Source organism: Calliphora vicina, chromosome 2, assembly GCF_958450345.1.
Source record: "Calliphora vicina chromosome 2, idCalVici1.1, whole genome shotgun sequence".
NCBI classification, from domain to species: Eukaryota; Metazoa; Arthropoda; class Insecta; order Diptera; family Calliphoridae; genus Calliphora; species Calliphora vicina.
In genome coordinates, this window is record NC_088781.1 from 103928090 (window position 1) to 103944282 (window position 16193).

The 16193-nt window shown below is 31.3% G+C and overlaps 3 protein-coding genes across 3 annotated transcripts; 1 reads left to right on the forward strand and 2 right to left on the reverse strand.

Moving 5' to 3' along the window:
- Window positions 1-7895: 7895 nt before the first annotated feature.
- On the reverse strand, window positions 7896-9404 carry LOC135950277 (acyl-coenzyme A diphosphatase NUDT19). The gene is made up of 5 exons (XM_065499821.1): window positions 9258-9404; window positions 8944-9191; window positions 8543-8885; window positions 8250-8457; window positions 7896-8182 (listed from the first exon to the last, which is right to left on the reverse strand). Exons 1-5 carry the CDS (start codon window positions 9360-9362, stop codon window positions 7974-7976), a joined length of 1113 nt encoding a protein of 370 aa, XP_065355893.1. The 5' UTR covers window positions 9363-9404; the 3' UTR covers window positions 7896-7973.
- A 2912-nt stretch (window positions 9405-12316) lies between these two features.
- Window positions 12317-13797, forward strand: LOC135950278 (acyl-coenzyme A diphosphatase NUDT19). Its single transcript, XM_065499822.1, has 4 exons — window positions 12317-12497; window positions 12564-13124; window positions 13282-13489; window positions 13554-13797. The coding sequence occupies exons 1-4, from the start codon at window positions 12402-12404 to the stop codon at window positions 13757-13759; spliced, it is 1071 nt and encodes a 356-aa protein (XP_065355894.1). The 5' UTR covers window positions 12317-12401; the 3' UTR covers window positions 13760-13797.
- Window position 13798: 1 nt separating this feature from the next.
- On the reverse strand, window positions 13799-15275 carry Ctu2 (Cytosolic thiouridylase subunit 2). The gene has a single exon (XM_065499820.1). The coding sequence runs from the start codon at window positions 15198-15200 to the stop codon at window positions 13869-13871; it is 1332 nt and encodes a 443-aa protein (XP_065355892.1). The 5' UTR covers window positions 15201-15275; the 3' UTR covers window positions 13799-13868.
- Between the last annotated feature and the right edge of the window lie 918 nt (window positions 15276-16193).

A 16193-nucleotide genomic window follows, 5' to 3' on the forward strand; every position in this document is an offset into this window, starting at 1 on the left:
ATGACATTAACCGTGAAAAACCAACCAAAAATAAAACAATTTTTTAATCTTTTCTGGAATAATTTTAAATCATAAAAGCTTTATTTTACTTTATTTTACTTCCCATAAAATTGATTTTTCCACAAATTTCAACTTTGCTAACCCTTAAGTAGGCAACTGAAAGGCATAGAACCATTTTCAAACACTCATTTAGGGCTAATCAATTATCTATCATAGTCCTTTTAAATTTTTTGATTATCTCATTTGGTTCAAAAGTTATGATTTTTGCAACGAAAAAACTCAAATGGCACCACTGTGCGTCGACACAGTCGTCTATAAGTTGCTTGAATCGATGACTGATTTTCAAAGTAAATTTACATAATTCGGTAGCTTCGTTAAAGCGTCAATCTATTCATGATGATTTGCCAGAATATACTGATCATAACTGTCAAAAATTGAGTGGTGTATGGCAGTTCATTTGACAGTTAACCCTTTCGTAGGGCTTAAATAAACCTTTTACTTTGTAGAATCTAAGTAGACAAATTTCTATAGAAAATCTTAAAAGAAAGATGTCTATTATTTTATTTTAGCTAAAGATATACAAATAACTTGTGACTGAATATAATCTTTTGACACGGTCTTCATGGCACAATTTTCCGCTGACACTATAAAGATAAATAATTTTAAAAATCACCATTTCTTCAATATAAACCTTAAGATAAATTTACATTACGACCAGCCAGCCGGTCACCCACTGTAAAAATGTAATCTAATTATGTTAATAAGACATTTTTATATTTTATTATATAATGACCTCATGGAATGTTTCTAATCCCTTAGTTAACTATAAAAATATTTTCTATCGTTTGAAAAAGGTCAAAAAATTATGCTTGTTCCTAAAAGATAAACATTTAACGCGCCAAATTATGCGTTATAGTTAAATTTTATTAAATATAACCTCTAAAAAGTTCCAAATATGGGACAATATAATTAATATAATCCGCTAAATAAATGACAACTGCTTGAAATTTCATTGAAGGCAAAAGTAGCACAATTAAAAGAATTTAAAATAAAGTATTCTTACTATTTGTTATTTTAGAGTTCATTTATTTTAAATGTAAACCAGCAAAAATTAAACTTAAACTCTTTCCGTATTTATTTCCAAGTGCAATAATTACTTAATTGTTTATAATTTGTATAAAATAAATTGACTAAATACTCAATCGCTCGCACACACAACTCGTACAAATAGTTTTAACAACATAACCTCAAAAATTAACAAAACGGAAGCATACTGATTGAATTGGCATTGTTTTCATGAACACCATACTCCATTTGTCTTCTATGCCCCCCCATCCATCCACCTTTTCCTTCTACTTTACACATCATACACTTTTCAATACAAGCTATACAATTTATGAGATATTTGTACAAATAGCACGAACACCATGGTCGTCCTTATTAAAGCAAAGCCATCGAAACATAAAAACAGTTTGTCCTTTTGTTCTCTATAAAAGCCCCCCATGGAAATGTTTGATTACATCAAGGGGTGACTGACTGACTGGTACTTTCATCCTACATGTAGAGTAAGAGTACTTGCTACTTTAGACAATTTTAAAATACCATTGTACAAGTATTTTAAGCGTTTAATGTCTCACCCAAAAAAAAAACAGGTGGTGGCATTGAAGGCATCAACAACCAAATCTGTACGCACCATACCCGCCAGCCGTGTTTGTTTCACTTCAACGAGTGGCTGGTCCAGGGAGAAGCAACAAAAGTATACCAAAGTGATTTTAATGCGTCCTTAATGGGATAAATTTGTGTCTGATTTGTGGTTTTTGTAAACCATTTAAAAATAAAAGACGAATCTTTTTTTAATTCAAATATTTAACAGCATGACTTTAAAGTGTGGTGAGTTTTAAAGCAGGTTATTGTGGGTTCTTTTTCTTCTACCCTTGTCAGAAGAAGAATGTAAATTAAATGAACATCACTTTATAAAAAGATAAAGAGATATTGTTCATTTGTGGAGTTTTTTAACACACAATAAATTAATATATTGTATATTTTTTACACATTAAAATTAATTCGAAGACCACAATAATTAAAATCATTGACATTGCCATGCATTAAGTGAGTATGAATTGATTTTGTAATAATTTTTTCTCTGCGTGTTAAAATGACAGGAAACGAAAATGTTTTAATTAAGTTGTGTGTTTCCTATCATATATAAAAACTCACAATATCTAAATTCGCTAATAACTTGGCCTATAAGCATTGGTAGGCAAAAATAGGCATTTAATTTGTGTGCTCTTTTGGGTAAAAAATAAAATATCCACAACAACATCAAGAAACTGAATGAATTGTGTGTATTTTTACGCTCTATTACGCTCTGTTGTTCACTTTCGGGTTGTTTGACGAAAATCATCGTAACCTGAACAATATGAACGCCTACCATGGCCTATAAGTGTTTAATCAAGAAAAGGAGCTCGATCTGTGATCACTCTTATTTCTGGCCAAAAATAGATTTTTTCTATAAAAACTCAAAATATCTAAATTCGCTAATAAGTTGACCAATAAGCGTTTAATCAAGAAAAGGAGCTCGATCTGTGATCACTCATATTTCTGAACAAAAATTGATTTTTTTATATATAAATATTTTTACTTTAGTAAAAACTGAGTGGTTAATAATGAAAATACGACGAAATTGTTAAATTTTATTAAAAACAAGTAAGAGTGCTATATTCGGCTATGCCGAATCTTATATTTTCTCTTGCAATATATAAACAAAAAACTAAACTATTTCAACTGCAACAAAAACAGTAACAACAAAACCAAAAATACTCCATATTTAACGCGTCAGAAAAAAGTGTACACATTTAGAATTGCAATAAGATTTTTCTAGCTACATAAAAAAATATATTGTTATTCTTTATTTTTGCCTAGATTATAATTTTTTGTGGATCTTGCTGCTAGTCTCATGAGATTTTAAGATAGTAGCTTTTCTTGTTTGATCGCGAGAACTTTAAAACCAAAATGGGAAAACAAACTGCAATTGAAACAAGAAAGTAAGTCATAAAATTTAAAAATGAAGGCAAATCGTCACGTGAAATCTCCTCTATAATAGGAAGAAGCCATAATACTGTAAAAAAAATTATAGACAAACAAAAAAATTTAGAATTTTAGAAGATCAGCTACGTGCCGGAACACCAAAACGCCTTAACAACCTTGAAATACGATCGATTGTGAGAGCAGTGAAGAAAGTATTCACAGTAAGTGAAGTAAAATTATGCGAAGAATTAACAGATTCGTCTGGAGTGAGAGTTAGTAACAGTACGGTTCGCCGAGCGCTACACCCAAATGCTCTATATGGTGGAGTTCCGAGAGAATAACCCCACATTTCCAAACGAAATAAAGAGCGACTTCGAGAATTCGCAACCAGGTATAAAAACCAAGAAAATAGTTTTGGAATAATGTGCTGTTTACGGACGAAAGCAAGTTTGAGATTTTCGGAAGTAAAAAAAGGAGTAAAATTTGGAGAAGCAAAAATCAAGAGTTCGACCAAAAAATGTACTATCCACCGTAAAGCATGGTGGTGGTTAGGTGATGGTGTGGGGGTTTATGGCGGCAAGTGGCATGGGAAAACTCATATTTATTGATAGTTGGATGAGCAAAACCAATTACCTAAACATTCTTATAGAAAATATGGAACCCATCATCAGAAAACTAAATCTAGACCGAACCTGGATCTTCCAACAGGACAACTATCCGAAGCATACTTCTTAACTTGTTAAAGAATGGTTGTTGTATTATACACCGAAACAACTGGAACAACCCCCACAGTCACCGAACATTAATCCCATTGAACATCTGTGGTAGCATTTGGACAGACAGATCAGAAAATGAAATATTACCAGCAATGACTTTCTACACGAAATCCTGCAGGAAGAGTGGTTCAACATCCCAACATCGGTGACATCAAAATTGGTAGAAACAATGCCAAGGAGGCTTGAAACTGTTTTAAAACCCAAAAGATGTCAAATAAAATACTAAACACGTTTTTTCTTCTAATTTCCCTAAACTGTACACTTTCTTTTGACGCGTTAAAAATGGAGTATTTTTGATTTTGTTGTTACTGTTTTTGTTGCAGTTGAACTAGTTTAGTTTTTTGTTTATATATTGCAAGAGAACAATTAAATGTTTTGTTAAATATACTAGAACTGGAGAACAAATAGTTTTTTAATATGTAAATAAAATGTTTTAAATGTAAAAACAAGTTGTACACTTTCTTTAGACGCTGACTGTATGTACATTAGAGTGCTCCAAAAAAATAAAATTGTGAATTTTGACCGTCCCCCCCTCTAGAATTGTTCTATGTATTGTAGAAACACATTGTGTAAAATATTAGGATGACAGGATAACGTTAACTGGTGGCGCAACGACGCTGAAGTTTTGAGGTGCATTTACAAGGGAAAAATATGCAATTTTTTCAGTTTTTGTAAAAATTTTGCCATTAAATAATGACTTTTACAATTTAATTTAAAAGAATCGAAATGTGTACGTAATTGTCGTTATAATAAGATATAAAAGACAAAAATTGGTGAAAAAATGTTAAAGTTATTAAAAAATCGCCAGGCCATTAACGTGTCTCAGGCCACTAGAACAAGAAATTTATGAACAAAATTAACATATTTTGAGAAATATTAAAATAAAAGCCCATTTTTACTTAAAATATATCCATATTTACTTGTATATGAGTTTTTGTCCTCGTAGGATACCGTTAACATATTCGCAGGTATGACCAAAAAAATTAAATTTTTTTAACTGCAGTTTCAAAACTCCAATTTCAAATTTTTAAAAATTTTGTTAAACAAATTTCAGAATTTTTTGATCATCACATGGGGATTTATTGACAACATAATAGGGAATAAAAATGTGAAAAAAGTATGTCAATACCTCCCATAGTTTTTCCGTACCTGCGATATAAATTTTGCGATTTTCGAGAAAAACTAATTTTTTGGCCATATTTTGGGGAATGACCAGAATTTCCTTACTGTAATGATTTTTAAGTAAAAGCTATTCAGAATAATATAGTCCAGGTAATTTTAAATATAGTCTGAAAGTTTTACTAAAATCGGAAAACTTTAACCCTTAAATCGTGAAGGTCAAAGGTCAATTTTTTCAATATTTGGAATTTCTCGTGGAAAGATAGCGAAATATTATATATTTTTGGGCCGATTTTGATGAAACTTACGAAAAATATAAAATGGAGTCTAGTATTCACAATAACAGTACAAAAATGGAAATTAACCCTTAAGAGTACTTTAGGCCAAAATGACTGTGTTTTTCGTGATTTTAAAAGTTGAGGGTCATTTGGACCCCAAGTGCTTTTAAAGGGTTAATTTCCATTTTTGTACTGTTATTGTGAATACTAGACTTCATTTTATATTTTTCTTAAGTTTCATCAAAATCGGCCCAAAAATATATAATATTTCGATATCTTTCCATGAGAAATTCCAAATATTGAAAAAATTGACCTTTGACCTTCACGATTTAAGGGTTAAGGTTTTCCGATTTTAGTAAAACTTTCAGACTATATTTAAAATTACCTGGACTATATTATTCCGAATAGCTTTTACTTAAAAATCATTACAGTAAGGAAATTCTGGTCATTCCCCAAAATATGGCCAAAAAATTAGTTTTTCTCGAAAATCGCAAAATTTATATCGCAGGTACGGAAAAACTATGGGAGGTATTGGCATACTTTTTTCACATTTTTATTCCCTATTATGTTGTCAATAAATCCCCATGTGATGATCAAAAAATTCTGAAATTTGTTTAACAAAATTTTTAAAAATTTGAAATTGGAGTTTTGAAACTGCAGTTAAAAAAATTTAATTTTTTTGGTCATACCTGCGAATATGTTAACGGTATCCTACGAGGACAAAAACTCATATACAAGTAAATATGGATATATTTTAAGTAAAAATGGGCTTTTATTTTAATATTTCTCAAAATATGTTAATTTTGTTCATAAATTTCTTGTTCTAGTGGCCTGAGACACGTTAATGGCCTGGCGATTTTTTAATAACTTTAACATTTTTTCACCAATTTTTGTCTTTTATATCTTATTATAACGACAATTACGTACACATTTCGATTCTTTTAAATTAAATTGTAAAAGTCATTATTTAATGGCAAATTTTTACAAAAACTGAAAAAATTGCATATTTTCCCCTTGTAAATGCACCTCAAAACTTCAGCGTCGTTGCGCCACCAGTTAACGTTATCCTATCATCCTAATATTTTACACAACGTGTTTCTACAATACATAGAACAATTCTAGAGGGGGGGACGGCCGGTACCTAGAAAGTTTTTTTCGTCCATACAATCTTGGAGCACTCTAATGTACATGCCCACTTTCAGCGTACAGCATCCTAAATTTATCAAGAACACAAAAAACAACAACAACGCCAAACGAAACAAAACACCAAAAAAATAAACAAAATACGCAAGGCAATGAAACCAACACACATCTAAACATACGTTTAATTGTATAAAAAACAACAACAACGCCAAAAGAAACAAAACACAAAAAAAAACAAAATACACAAAGCATGCACATCCAAACATACGTTTTGTTGCTTTTTTGTCAAAACAAAACCACATACGCAAAGCAAAAAAACCAACACACAACCAAACATACGTTTAGTTGTATAAAAAACAACAACAACGCCAAAAGAAGCAAAACACAAAAAAAAACAAAATACGCAAAGCATGCACATCCAAACATACGTTTTGTTCCTTTTTTGTCAAAGCATGCAATACATTGTGTTTTTTGATGAAATTTTCAGAGGTTGTCTCGGATTTTTGCTCATATCTCCGTTATTTATGGACGGATTTTGCTGATTTTAAATAGCAAAATTCTCGAAAGTATGTCTGACAGAATTGTTGAAGATTTGGATCCCGGAGATATCTGGGGCCTTCAGAAAATTGATTTCAACAGACAGACGGACAGACAGACGGACATGGCTTAATCGACTCCGCTATCTATAAGGATCCGGAATATATATACTTTATAGGGTCGGAAAATTATATTGTGGAAATTACAAACGGAATGACAAACTTATATATACTCTTCTCACGAAGCTGAAGGGTATAAAAATACGCGATTTGACATTTAAGAAGGTTTTTTCTGCAGGTACAGATTAAAAATTTCAAATTGCATGGACATTGCATTGGTTGGTATTCAAATTATCCGATTTTTCTCTTGTTCGAATAATTCGAATAAGGGATTTTAACTTTTTCGATGAATTCGATCACACGTTTAAAATTAATCGAATTATTCGAATAATTTAAATTTTTTTAAAAAAGTAAAGAATGAAGTTTTTATGTAGGTTTTTTAATATTTTATTGTTAAAGAAAAACAAAAAATAACGTTATAGTTAACAATTCAAGTATTGATAATGTTAAAAAACATTTGAAAACAAAGTCCATGAACTAATTTTTATCAGAAATATTCCGATTAGATTCCCTCCCAAACAATCTACACAACAATTGTCTAGCAAACCCTTTAGTTTCCGTTTTTGTGGTATGCTTTAAAAAATGTGAGCTAGTTGGAAATGATCCTGAATTCAAGTACACTATAAACGTATTAAGAACCTTTTTTCGAAAATTATTCGATTAATCGAACGATCATTATTCGAATTAATACCCTAATACTTACCCGCTGATTTGTAATTGGTAATAATCAGCTGAATGAAAACATGAATTTTGAAATTTCAAGTTAAATGAAACTGATTTGAGTGGAAACCGTTTTTTTTACAAAATCTCTTCACAAAAGAAACTAAAAAAGCCTCAGATTAGTTACAAATCAATAAAAAATTCGAAATTTTGTAAAAAAAAAAAAACGTATTCCATTACATTAAATTTTAATACATATCAATATGTTCATATTATCAACTTTATTTACACCACCTTTTGTCCAAACAATACAATTAGAGTTTATTCAATTCATCGCCTCTAGAACTCACGGGCATCAAATGACCATTAAAGGGTTTAATGTTGGAATATAAAACAGCATTAGGAGTAACAGGATTTTCAATACGATTTATACATTTAGATCGAGCTCTAAATTCAGCTCTAGTGCACTCCATATTACGAGTAACGGTGGCTTGATATGGATCTCCCGTATAGAAATCATCACCTGTTAAAAGATGAAAAAATATTTAAATTAATTAGAAAAGGTTTAGGTTAAAAATGTTAAATTAAACCTGGAAATACAAAGACAACACCATCCGTACAAACGTGACCAATAGGACGATACATAGTTATGCCTTTTTTCCTACGATCCCATGAAAATTGTTTGAGATAATCGAAAGATTTATAAGGAACTAAGCGTGATAACTCATAAACTTGTGGCGGTAAAAATGAGAGTTTGGCTTCACGTACCATTTGTAAAAATGTAGGTGGAGGCAGCCACTAAAATTAAATTAAATTTGTGTATCAATTGAAACATTAGTTTATAATTTATTTTATTAGTGATTTTTTGAATCCCATAACTTACCAAACATTCTTTGACTTCCGTTTCTTCACACAACACTTTGGGTATTTCATTAAGGAATGTTATAAAAAACGCTGTCTCATAACCTCTTTTTATAATGGCTGGACTGGCCCAACCGCACCACTCATGTAGTCCCCATAAATCGGGCACTACATTAAGTTCTTTACACATATTGAGAAATTCTTTGGGATCTTCATGAACCAATTTTTGCCACTTTAATTTATCATATTTTTCAATATAAAAGCCTGTTATACTATTGTTGAGCAATTGTTCCCGATTACGACACAAGAATACACCAACTTCCTCAAAAGTTTCACGTATAGCATTTATGCGAAGTGAAATTTCCCTGAAATTAAAATAAAAATTTTATAATTTACAAAATAACATGCATTAGTTTTACCCACCTGGCCCATATTTTAGAATTTTTAAAAAATCGATCATAGCATCCAGTGCCTTGGGGTGCTAAGATTTTTGGTCTCTCAGTTTCGCCATCGATTATCACCAGCTCTTTCAATGACTGCTGTGTGACACCGAATTCTTCGAAATATTTTAACCATTCTATGCTCTCATCGAACGGATCATAAATACCACCGGGAAAAACACCTTGTTCCTTAATTAAAGCTGTGCGATCCGAACGTTTTAGAATTAAGATCTGTGAGATAAGAAAACTGTAAATAGAAATTTATTTACATATTTATTTTATTTGTAATATATTTACCCTATAATCGTATTCACTTAGTTTTTCCGGACTTTTGGCACATATTATTAAACTGGATGATTCTCGCCATACGGGACTCTTAACTTTTTCACCGCTTGTTGTCATTTTAATATAGATTTTTTTTGTTGTTAAATAAGTGTGTTCTATCTTACCGTATAATGATACAATTTTGATAATCGGGGTTGTCATAGAATCCAATCATTGTCGGAATCGGTTTTGAAAACGACAAAAAAAAGGTATATTTGACTTATGAAAGAAATCCAATGTAATTTTATGTTTAATCGATAAAAAATTTAATTCTAGATCGAATATAAATCCGATAACTTTCGATTTCACGAGACCAATATACCTTTTCTGTCGTTTTCAAACCCGACACTGATTGGATTCTATGACAACCCCGAACATGATTGGATTCAAACCCGACACTGATTGGATTCTATGACAACCCCGAACATGTATAGAAACAAAAATTGCCGTTTTCAAAACCGATTTCGACAATGATTGGATTATATGACAACCCCGAACATGTATTGAAACAAAAATTGTTATAGATAGAGTTTCCGCAAATGTAATTTCTTTCAGTAGCAGCCTTCTGTTTTGGGAGAGGAAATTAAAAGCTTCTTGTCATTAAAGACTTGAATTATTGCCTAAAGATTTGAATGTGGCCCAACTAAAATCAAAATAAGGTTGCCCTTTAAAAGAATATTTATAATGTTTCACAGCGTAACATCGGAAACAGAATTTATTTAAAGTAGTAAGAAAGCTTTTATAACTTTCATTAATTTTAAACATTTTTAACAAAATTTAAAAATTAAAATTTAATTTAAATTCAAAAAATTGTATGGAATTTTATTTTATTTTTCAAATCAAATAAAATACTTTGGGGAAACCTGGTGGGCCCATGCAATCAAAATTCAAAACTTAAACTCCTCAAATTATATTCAAATCGGACTAAGGGTTTAGAAGTTACAGATTTATTTCCCTTTTTATGCCCTTCACCTTCGAGATAAGGGTATATATAAGTTTGTCATTCCGTTTTTAATTTCCACAATATAATTTTCCGACCCTATAAAGTATATACATATATTCTGGATCCTTATAGATAGCGGAGTCGATTAAGCCATGACCGTCTGTCTGTCTGTTGAAATTAATTTTCTGACGATCCCAGATATCTTCGTGATCCAAATCTTCAATAATTCTGTCAGACATGCTTTCAAGAAGTTTCCTATTTGAAATGAGCAAAATCGGTCTACAAATTTTTGACCTATTTATATAAGTCATTAACCCTCCGGCGGTCCCTGGGGACCTTTTTCATTTTCAAACTGAAATTACTCCTTAATGGTACATGGGAAGTATAACCGCCCCCCCCCCACATGTATTCCAAGGAAATTTTATCTAGAATCGTTTAAAAAAAATCAAAGCGATCCGACCAATAGTTTAGTTTCTATTGAGATTTAAATGTGTTTAAATGTGAAAAAGTGAAAAGGTCCCTGGTGACCTTTTTTTTGAGATTTAAATGTGTTTAGTACGGGAACGTGTGAAAAGGTACTTGTACTGAAATTTCAACAATAGTTTTTTAGTCTTTGTTAATATAAAACTCATAAAAAATTAATAATAAAATATATAAAAGAAAATTATTTTTCTAACATTCATTATACATGTATAATTAGTAAATAATAATCAGGCCTGTCACACATTTTGTTTGGTTTCAATTCCGTAGTTTTTATTCCGATCGATTTCGTTTTAGGTTCTTCAGATTCCGTGTAATTTATTAATTCCAAAAATATTTAATAATTCTATATTTCTGATTTAAATTTGAAAGCGTTTTTTATATTAAAACAAAAGGGAAGCTTTTGGTATAGAAATTGATTAAAATTTTTAGAAAAACCAATAATTATAAAGAAATATCAATTACACTTTGAAAACTGAAAGTGGTTTCATTCCGAAAGAAATTTTCGTTTAACTTTTTCTGAAGAAGCAAAATACGGAAATATGTAATTCCACTATCGATCGGAATGGAATTCTGTGACAGGTCTGAATAAATCAAAACAAAAAAAAAATGTGTTTTCATATAATAGAAGTACAAGGTCCCTGTGGACTTTGTACTTCGTATAAGGGCAACTTCTCCTCAACCGTCGGAGGGTTAATATATCTAATGATAGATATTTGAAAGACCTTTGCAACGACGTATATGGGTCAATGGGTCAAAATCGGAAAAAATATTTTTTAACCTGAATTTTTTTTTTAACAAAAAAAAAATTAAAAAACAAAAAAATTTTTTTTAAAATTTAAAAAAAAAATTTTATACAAAATTTAATACAATTTTAATAACAATTCGAAAAAAAAATTTCCAAAAAAATTAAAAAAACATTGGAAAAAAAAACAAAAAATATTTTTTTGTTAATTTTTTTTAAAAATTAATAAAAAATTGTAAAATGAAAAAAAAACTGCAAAACAAAATTCGATAAAAAATAAAAAAAAATAATTTTGTTTAAAAATATTAAAATATTTTTTTTTTAAGTTTAATTTGGTGAAGGGTATATAAGATTCGGCATAACCGATTCTATTAAAAAAACCCCCATAGATCGGTTTATTCTGAAGTCACAAATTTGTATAATTTTATCCAGCTAGATTTAGGATTGGAACCACAATGTACCGCCAGCCGTCGTAATTGTGTTTATTTTTTCTCTTACAACAAAACTGTGTCAATGTCGGACAAACTGCAGCTTATCACTGGACTCTCTAAAATAATGTTACTGGATAATTTTTACTGAAGAGAAAGTTCAATAACACAACTATTTTCGAGCAAACTGCAGCTTATCACTGAACAATTCTTATTTGCTATTAAAAAATAAAACTGTTTCGACCATGATACCCAAATATCAGTATTTTTCACTATTTTCTAACAACTTGTTTACTTTTTGTATTGAAAATGTCTTGTCAACTATTCTACAAAAACAGTAAAGTATAATTTGTACACCAAAGTCCAAATGCTCCAATTCCCCAAACAGCTGTGGAAGATAACAATCCAACAGTGTTGTAAAATGTTTAATGAACAGCTGAGACTGATTAGAATTTAAAAAAAAAGATAACAAAGTTCAAATTTAGCTTAGATTTTTGTTAGAAACTAAAGCAGACTGAATAATGACTGATGATGAGTTGGAAAAGATCTATAGACCTTCGGCCACCTTAATAATAGCTGCTAAATCTAGCAGTAACGAACATGGCTACAATTATCAAGTAAATATGGTTTAAATTTGTATTCAGTTAAAAAAAAATCTTTTCATAACATGTTTATTAATAAAGTTTTTACTGGCCAAACGTTCTGCCGCCATAGCATTTGCTCCCGATCATTATGTTTTCCCCGGTGGCGTGTTTGATCCAAAGGCTGATGAAAATATCGAATGGTTAGGATATTTTAAAACGTTTGGCATTTCCAAGGAAGATCTGAACAAACTGAGTTTGCAAAACTTACCCAACAGACCCACACCCCTAATGACTAATGGTCACAACTTAGGCCGTGATATCTCCTTACGTATAACTGCTATTAGAGAAGCCTTTGAAGAAGTTGGCCTATTGTTATGTTTGAATCGTGAAGATTTGAAAAATAAGCATAAAATCAGTGGTAGTTTTAAGCACAATTTTGATCGTTCACATTGGCAACAGAGGGTACATAATAATGCTATGGAATTTTTAAATTTATGTAAACACATGGATGTTGTGCCAGATTTATGGTCTTTACATGAATGGAGTGTCTGGCGTAGTCCACCCACAGCTAGAAAGAAATATGATACAGCCATTTATGTGGTGACATTAGAGGATCAACCGAAACTATTACTAGAGCCGACAGAAGTTGAAAAAGAATTGGTAAGTAGCTATTAAGGACTTCCACGTTCATGCTAAATTTATACTCCACTGTCAATTTTGGTCCAATCCTTATTTTAAAAAATATCAATAGAAAGTGTAAAAATTGAACTCGAGATCTTTTATTAAAAAAATCATTTACAATATTTACTACTTTCAGTGGGCGACACCACCTGCCTCTCTTAAGCTCTACAAAGATAGCACAATTTGGTTGGCTCCTATGCAATTTTACGAAATCTCACGCTTATCTAATGCTTTAGACTGGTCCAAATTACAAGCATTTGTTAAAGAGCGCAACTTTAAAGGTAGTACACTAATAATGCTGGCTTATTATAGATGTACCGATTATTTAGTGGGAACTTTACCAGGTACATACAACCTTTTAAATAATGTTTGGGAAATAATTCCGTATATTTGTATTTCAATTTATAGGTGACGATTATTACCCCAAAAATACTTTAGAGCATACGGAAACTTTGCCATTATCTTGTTCAGTTATGGAATTTAAAAAAAAAACTAAAAATATTCATCGAATAACATATCTTGATATGTATGATTTGTGTGTTACTTCAAATATTACACCAATAGATGGGCATTTAAGTCCTGTGCTAAATTTGTTGGATAATAGTAAATTGTAAATATGTTTTAGGTTGTAAATTAAAAAACATTTTTAACAATTATTTTTTCTATTAAATTTTTATTAAAATATACAAAATGAAACATTTAAATTGATAAACATGGCTTTATTCACAGCAATAAACTTTCATTTGCCGATTCCATACATATATTGCGACACGCGTGACATAATTTCTTCAAGTAAGGTTTCTCTACTGAACCTCCCACATTTTCGGTAGCCTTTGAGTTCAAATCCGGGCATTTATCCAAAGTACAACCACTTTCGGAGACAAGTCGTGAGAACTCTATAGCTAACAGGGTAGTAGAATCTTGATAATCTAAAAATGATTTACAAAATGAGCAGCATTTATCATCCGTCTTCAAATTATCTTCGTTATTCAAATCAAGTTCGTCCAAACGTTGTATCACATCCTGATTAACCGCAATTTTATCACCCGTTCGAAAAACTGTCGATACTGTGGCTGAGAAATTCTGCTGCAAATTGTCTACAAAAGATTTTGTTAAATTTTGCAAACTGGCCGTTGAACCAACCTCCACACCATAACGTTTAGTCTGCAATAATTGTAAATCTTGGGCTTTTAAATATAACTCTATCTCTGCGATATTTAAATCTTTTAAAGGTCTTATAAGTTTAATGTCATCACCCAAACGATCATCAACCAAGGCCACGTCTAATGCTGCACTACCACCTCTGCCCAAAGCCACAGCAGCTAATAAATCGGAGGCTAAGTCTGAGCTAATATCAGCCATAAAGGCAAATTTACTTTCAAAATGTTTAGCTACTGCTGCAATTAATTTGCTGCGATGATGTTTAACAAAATCTTGGCGGGATGTTAAGGATTTTATGGAATTGATTGAACTTAAAAACGATTGCTTTTTGTCCTCATGTTGCAAATGATATTGTTGATCTTTGATTGTCTTAAAATTTAACATGCAACTTATAACCTGCTGTTCTTCCACCAAAGGCACAATATAGCTTTCAAAGTGGATATATTCTTGTAGAAATATTTGCATCTTTTCCAGAAATCTTACATACTCATCTTTCCTTTCACTACTCTGTTCCAGTAACTGGTAGTCGTCTATATACAATACGGTGGCGTTACAATGCAAGCGTTTAAAGGCGTTTTGTGTCTGAGCGTGATGCAGCATATCCAATAACACTAATGACTCAGCACTGCCATCAAACACCAATACAACTTTGGCATCTTTCGGCAATACTTTCGATGAACCCAGAGCAGCTCGAAATTTATGGCGAGCATAGAGTAGGAAACACTCACGGCATTCTGCCTGCCTAAAGGGTAATTTATATCCAGCTCCTGGTTTCTTACATTTATTACAAAGTTGTTCCTCTATTAAGTTAGTGACTTTGTATGTTTTTATGTCGGGTATCATGGCGTGTACTCCTCCCTCATCGCCAAAATCATCTTCACCTATGCTGCACATATTACTTTATTATTTATTTTTGTAATTATTGTAAAATTTTAAATAATTTCACAAGTTGCACATGTGAACAGTGAAACAAGCCGACCGGCTCAGAGCCGACGGCGCGCCGCCGCCGGTTATATTTTGGACTTTGCCGCCGCCGCCGTTTTAGTCGGCTCATAGCGGCTCGAAATAAGCCGCCGTAAATATTTAGTACATACCAAAAAAAGTAACACCAAAGTAAATTAATAAAGTAGACTCAGTAGAACAGCTGACTATTTTTTTTACTTTGGTCTGAACTGTCAATTCACTTGTGGTTGTTGTGGCGAAAAATACAACAAGCCCAAAAGCAAAAACAACAACAGGCAACTTTGACAGCTCAGACCTTAAACCAAAAACAAAATTGCTTGTGGTTTTTGTAAATGTTGTATTTGTTGTAGTACTGTCGCTACTTTATTAATTTACTTTGAGTAACACTGTTTGTTAAAAGAAAAAAATGCAATACATACATACTAAAAAGTGCCGTTAGTTTTATTTTTAGTGAAATTGTTGTCAAGTTTGCAAATTGCAAATTTCAAATTCATTTTGAATTGGGTGTTGGGACAATATTTTTGCACGTTACGAACATCAGCTCTAACCCAATATAACCTCCCCACTATGGTTCTGTAGGGTATAAATATCTAAAAACACACCAACCAATACTTTATGTTATTTTTTTATTTTTATTTATTTACTCAAGCCTTCAACTTTGAAACTTAATTTAAAAACAAAAAACAAAATTGATTGACAACTAAGAAATATTGTCTTTGTTGTATTTGTTGCCGAGACGCTCTCACCTGATTAATACGCCTTGGCCTTATTCATAAACTATGATGTGGAGCTCTTGGCCTAGTAAAAAAGCAGACATTGACAAACATTTCTATTTCTAATGTAATTTGGTTTTGGCCAAGTGCTCTACATTGTGAATACCGCTATTGTTTAAATTTAAAATTATTTCATGAATAGGGTAAATTT

Coding starts and splice junctions, on each gene's coding strand:
- LOC135950277 (XM_065499821.1), bottom strand. CDS start 9,362: ATGACAACAAGCGGTGAAAAAGTTAAGAGTCCCGTATGGCGAGAATCA. Junction 8,458..8,542: donor CGGAAGTCAAAGAATGTTTG/GTAAGTTATGGG, acceptor ATTTAATTTTAG/TGGCTGCCTCCACCTACATT. Junction 8,183..8,249: donor TGTTGTCTTTGTATTTCCAG/GTTTAATTTAAC, acceptor ATCTTTTAACAG/GTGATGATTTCTATACGGGA.
- LOC135950278 (XM_065499822.1), top strand. CDS start 12,402: ATGACTGATGATGAGTTGGAAAAGATCTATAGACCTTCGGCCACCTTA. Junction 13,125..13,281: donor CAGAAGTTGAAAAAGAATTG/GTAAGTAGCTAT, acceptor TACTACTTTCAG/TGGGCGACACCACCTGCCTC. Junction 13,490..13,553: donor TTTAGTGGGAACTTTACCAG/GTACATACAACC, acceptor TTCAATTTATAG/GTGACGATTATTACCCCAAA.
- Ctu2 (XM_065499820.1), bottom strand. CDS start 15,200: ATGTGCAGCATAGGTGAAGATGATTTTGGCGATGAGGGAGGAGTACAC.